This window comes from Trifolium pratense, linkage group LG5 (genome assembly GCF_020283565.1).
Source record: "Trifolium pratense cultivar HEN17-A07 linkage group LG5, ARS_RC_1.1, whole genome shotgun sequence".
Lineage (NCBI taxonomy): Eukaryota > Viridiplantae > Streptophyta > Magnoliopsida > Fabales > Fabaceae > Trifolium > Trifolium pratense.
The window spans coordinates 44,752,407-44,758,406 of NC_060063.1; the positions used below are offsets into that span (position 1 = coordinate 44,752,407).

The window sequence follows — 6,000 nt, forward strand, 5'->3', positions numbered from 1 at the left end:
ATTATATGCAACTAAATACCATTTATTTATAAAAACACTTGGATGAGGTGGTAAATGTATCTTTCAGCTTAATGAGAAGTTCTCTAAGTTTGAATCTAAAATAAAATGAATGCAACAATGACATATCTCATTAAAGTGAATTTAGCCACCTATTATAGTCCTATCAAGATTGAAGAATTAATCTCTACAAATATTATGCTCGAAGGACATCTGATTCACACAAAAAAACCATTTCACTTTTTTTTTCCTATTAAAGGGGAAATAATAAGTGAATCACTATTTTAATACTTAGGAATAAGATAATTTAGGGATAATATACTTCTCTATCTTTCATGTTTTCACTTCGGCTAATATTGATATTAATTTTTTCATCATCATATAATATACCATCTCGTTTAAAACTTATTACATCACTAACTTTTAGTTGAAAACATGATTGAGAGACCAAAACTGTTAGATTTTAAATTAAATAGAAGAACAAAATCATAAAAATAGTAAAAATAAAGAGATCAAAACTACAATCAAATCTTTAATTCACTAAGAGAATCACTCGATCACAATTTTAATGTTTCTAATTCTTTTTATCAGTGACTAATACCACTTAAATTCATACGAATATTTTAATGTCTCTTTTATCTCGGTATGTTTAAGCAAAGATTAACGAAGAGTATGAATTATGTCCAAATGGTAAGGGTTTTGGTCCCTTTAAAAATGTGGTCAGGGATTCGATCTACTAAATCATGCATATGAAAAAAATTCGATTGGGAGGGAAGAATCAACCCTATGCACTCCACATGTTCCCTGGCTGATATTAGTCATGATTAACGACGGTGAAAACTTTGTACCAGGTAACTTAAAAAAAAGGAAAAGTATGTGTTTGATTAAAAAAAAAAAAAGGAAAAGTAAATAATTTAGTAGTACTTTTTATAGAATAAATAATTGAGGACTATATATGGAATGTACGAGTCATAATAATGTTATTTAATAATTGTCCAAAAGAGACATGCCCAATCAAAAGATTGATGTATAGGAAATATATTATTATTTTATACACCACGAGAGTTATGGGCCGGTGAGTGTTTGGCACGTGTTGTAAATGAGTGACTGAAAAAAAAGATCAAATTAAATTTCATTATACAAAATTATCTCATATGACCCTATAAATAGTGAACGTTTTCATAGTAGCTAGCAAACCAAGAACACTATTTCTCTCATTTAACAAATTCAAAAAACTTAGCAAAGATGTTTTCAGGGGTGGCAGGTATGATCAATAGGGGCCAAAAATTGAAGGGAACTGTGGTGTTGATGCAAAAAAATGTGTTGGATATCAATGAACTCACTGCAGTTAAAAGTGATCCAGTTGGTATAATTGGTGGTGTCTTTGGTGCCGTTGGTGGTGCTGTTGGTACTGTTGTTGATACTGCTACTTCCTTCTTAGGTCGTAATGTGGCTCTTAAATTGATTAGTGCTACAGTTGCTGATGGTAATAATATATAACTTCTCTCTTATGATGATAAATTTATTCATCTTCAATATATATATATATATAATATGATGAGTTTAATGAACTAAAATTGGGGGAGAGTTTGATTTTCATATACATAAAATAAAATCAAGAGAACATTGTCACATTTTAGCCTTGAACTTATCTATATAAGAATGTAACACATAAAACGTTCTATCTGTCTCATAATGAATGACACATGTACAAAAATAATTTGAGAATCATAATTTCCAATGCTAAAGTACTACTTTGTGAAATTTGTGTAGGAAGTGGAAAAGGGAAAGTGGGAAAACAAACATTTTTGGAAGGTCTTCTTTCCTCCATACCAACATTGGGAGACAAACAATCTGCTTATGATATTCATTTTGAATGGAATACTGACATGGGAATTCCTGGAGCATTTTATATAGAAAATTTCTTGCAACATGAGTTCTACCTAGTGAGTTTGACCCTTGAAGATGTTCCAAACCATGGATCCATCCACTTTGTTTGCAACTCATGGATTTACAATGATAAAAAATATAAAAGTGACCGCATCTTTTTTGCTAACAAGGTAAAAAAAATAAAAAAATCATATTTATTGATTAGTTAAATATAATTTAATTATCAAACTTGACACGAATAAATAAATATAAATGTAGACATATCTTCCGAGTGAAATACCGGCTCCATTAGCCTACTACGTAGAAGAAGAATTGAAGACTTTAAGAGGAGATGGAAAAGGAGAGCGCAAAGAATGGGAAAGAGTCTATGATTATGATGTCTACAATGATTTGGGTGATCCTGACTCAAAAGCTGCCTTGGCTCGTCCTGTTCTTGGAGGATCAAGCACCTTGCCTTATCCTCGAAGAGGCAGAACAGGCCGAAAAGCAACTAAAAAAGGTTAAGCCTTCTAATTATGTTGTATTTTAGTTCTTTTAATTTGTTGTATTGTAACACAAGATACTTTAGAGATGTTAATTGTTACTAACACATATTTTTCTACTATGTATGTTTACAGATCCTAAGAGTGAGAGTCGGAGCGGCTTTGTTTACCTTCCAAGAGATGAATCATTTGGTCACACGAAGTCGTCAGACTTTCTTGTTTACATACTCAAATCTGCATCTCAGAATATCGTACCTCGATTACGTTCTGTGGTTACAGGACAATTCAATCAGCCAGAATTTAACACCTTTGCAGATGTGCGTTCGCTCTATGATGGTGGAATTAAAGTACCAACCAATTTTCTTAGTGATATCGCCCCAATACCATTGTTCAAGGAACTTTTTCGATCTGATGGTGAATCGGCCCTTAAATTTGTACCACCTAAAGTGGTCCAAGGTATATTTTGTCACACATTGCTAGTCCTATCAATATATGTATTCTCACACACACAAAATTATAGAAAGAAAGTTTATGGATCGACGTTTGAAATTCTTATTTTGAGCAGTCGATCATTCGGCATGGATGACTGATGAGGAATTTGCAAGGGAGATGATTGCTGGTGTGAATCCACACATCATCAAAAAACTTGAGGTAAAGTTAATAGTTTAACATTGTTGAGAAAATTCAAAAATCAAACTAAGACTATTTTCGTTCACTTTTTATGCAACATTTCTAATTGGTAATTAACCTCATTGCTTACTATATTAAATATGCAGGAGTTCCCACCAAAGAGCAAGTTAGATAGCCAACTATATGGTGATAACACCAGTACCATAACCAAAGAACAATTGGAGCCAAACTTGGGTGGAGTCACTGTAGAACAGGTAATTAACACAATTTTACATTACTATGAATGCATTTCTAGAGAAATTATTCATTTTTATTCAAATGGACCATGGTGACTAAATTATATATATTTCATTGATAGGCTCTCCAAAACAACAAACTGTACATCCTTGATCACCATGACATATTATTTCCATATTTGAAAAAAATAAATGCAACTGAGACAAAGGCCTATGCTACTAGAACCATCCTTTTCTTGCAAAATGATGGAACTTTGAAGCCATTGGCAATTGAACTAAGTAAGCCGCAAGATGGTAGTAATGGCCCTGTTAGTGAAGTTTACTTGCCTGCAAGTGAAGGTGTCGAGGCTCGTATTTGGCTACTTGCTAAAGCTTATGTAGTTGTAAATGATTCCTGCTATCACCAACTTGTTAGCCATTGGTACGAATTTCATTGACGATGTTTATAAACAGGTTGAATACTCATTTAACTACCTATGAGTTATTTATTAATATTTACATTTGTGTGACAGGTTGAATACTCATGCTGTTGTTGAGCCATTCATCATAGCAACTAATAGGCATCTTAGTGTGGTTCACCCTATTCACAAACTTTTGCTTCCACATTACCGCGACACAATGAACATAAATTCACTTGCAAGGAATGTCCTAGTCAATGCTGAGGGTATTATAGAATCAACATTCTTGTGGGGAGGATATTCTTTGGAAATGTCTGCTGTTTCATATAGGGATTGGGTTTTCCCTGATCAAGGACTACCTAATGACCTACTCAAAAGGTAATGTTACAAAACATTAGATCAAGGACTACCTAATGTTTATTCAAACGGAAAAAAGCTATTGATCTCAAAAAATATACCCTCTCCGACCTTAATTATAAGTAAATAATTCAATTTATTAGATACGCTGGCAAGTGAATTGAAAAATAATATATTCACTTTTCTTATGTTAATGTTATCTACCTTGCTTATTATGCAGAGGAGTGGCTGTTGAGGATCCAGCTTCACCACACGGCATTCGTCTTTTGATAGAGGATTATCCTTATGCTTCTGATGGACTAGAGATATGGGCTGCTATCAAGTCATGGGTTACAGAATATGTGAATTTCTACTACAAATCAGATGCTGCTATTACACAAGATGCTGAACTCCAAGCATTCTGGAAAGAACTTGTAGAGGTGGGACATGGTGATTTGAAGAATGCTACATGGTGGTTTAAGATGCAAACTCGTGCGGAGTTGATTGAAGCTAGCACCATCCTCATATGGATTGCTTCAGCACTTCACGCAGCTGTTAATTTTGGACAGTATCCTTATGGAGGATACATCCTTAACCGACCCACTAAGAGCAGGAGATTCATGCCTGTGAAAGGATCCCCCGAGTATGATGAGCTTGCTAAGGACTACGAGAAGGCATATTTGAGGACAATCACGCCAAAGAACGATACCCTTGTTGACCTTACCATTATAGAGGTTTTGTCAAGGCATGCTTCTGATGAGCAATACCTCGGACAAAGAATCGAAGGTGATCTTTGGACTTCAGATGCCGCACCAGTAGAGGCCTACAAGAAGTTTGGAAGGAAATTGGCTGAAATTGAGGAAAAGCTCGTTCAAAGGAACAATGACGAGTCATTGAGAAACAGGTATGGGCCTGTGAAGTTGCCATACACTCTCCTTTATCCTTCTAGTGAAGAAGGATTGACTTTCAGAGGCATTCCTAACAGTGTCTCCATCTAAAAAGTGTCCTGCAATGTTGTTGTGTTGTTTGTTGCTTTGAATAAGAGATGATAAGAAGGATTGTCATGTTTTTATGTATGTTTGTGTAATTTTTATAATGTCTTTCATCAATAAAAGCTGCTATGTTTGTACCTTATAGTGTGATGGACTTGGTATATCAAATGCAAATTTCATATTTTGAGAAAATAAATTATGAACATTGAGGCTGGTACAAAGCTAGCAATATAAATATTCAATATAGCATAGCATAAAAATAGATAACGTTGAAATATTAATAGACCATAATGAAGAAAAAACATGAGAAATTGAGATTTGGTTGCAAAATATCTAGACACTAATGCTATGATTTGCAGTTTCCACATTCATCTTCACTGACCGATTCTAATGCCAATTTAACCCTCCGAAAATTTAGTTCATTTCATTCATAAGTGCAATACAAGTAAGGTGGATAATCATAAGCAGCTCGATTGGCTTGTCGCTTAACATAACCGACCTTTAAAGTTTTCATTCTCAACTAACAGGCTATACCCAAACCAGTATACTACCAAATCCAGCTGGAAAACAGCAAAACAGCAAATTTCGCAGGAAACCCTAATCCGCTGGAAACGTGTTTCATGCGGATTTTTTGTCCAAATCCGCAGAAAAACAGCAAATTTCTAGTAGTTTCTCAATACAACCACACTCTCCAAAGCAAATATCTAACTACATCTCTCAACCCTCTAATACAAGAGTACAAGAGAAAAACAAAAACGTCAGATATAAGCTTAAAGTGCTACTAACTGATGCAATTATAAACAAAGAACTTAGGTTCATTATATAGCCTTGATTCCCTCATTGCTTCACCATTCTAAGCGTTGTGAGACTTCTTCAATATAATTTTTTTGACCTTTTTTTTTTTTCTTCATTAGTAATGTGGGACTTATATTGCAATCAACCCCAACAATAGTGTGGGACTAAGGATGGAAGATATTTTGATGGTCAATCATATTAGTTGTTCTTGCTGAAGGTAGCAAAAATTTGCATATTTTTCACA

General features: G+C 34.2%; 1 protein-coding gene across 1 annotated transcript; it reads left to right on the forward strand.

The window, feature by feature from the left end:
• Window positions 1-1,043: 1,043 nt before the first annotated feature.
• On the forward strand, window positions 1,044-5,105 carry LOC123885379 (linoleate 9S-lipoxygenase-like). Its single transcript, XM_045934656.1, has 9 exons — window positions 1,044-1,483; window positions 1,771-2,057; window positions 2,146-2,386; window positions 2,505-2,825; window positions 2,935-3,020; window positions 3,146-3,253; window positions 3,358-3,656; window positions 3,748-4,011; window positions 4,211-5,105. Exons 1-9 carry the CDS (start codon window positions 1,243-1,245, stop codon window positions 4,965-4,967), a joined length of 2,604 nt encoding a protein of 867 aa, XP_045790612.1. The 5' UTR covers window positions 1,044-1,242; the 3' UTR covers window positions 4,968-5,105.
• The last annotated feature ends 895 nt before the right edge of the window (window positions 5,106-6,000 follow it).

Coding starts and splice junctions, on each gene's coding strand:
- LOC123885379 (XM_045934656.1), top strand. CDS start 1,243: ATGTTTTCAGGGGTGGCAGGTATGATCAATAGGGGCCAAAAATTGAAG. Junction 1,484..1,770: donor TAGTGCTACAGTTGCTGATG/GTAATAATATAT, acceptor AAATTTGTGTAG/GAAGTGGAAAAGGGAAAGTG. Junction 2,387..2,504: donor CCGAAAAGCAACTAAAAAAG/GTTAAGCCTTCT, acceptor GTATGTTTACAG/ATCCTAAGAGTGAGAGTCGG.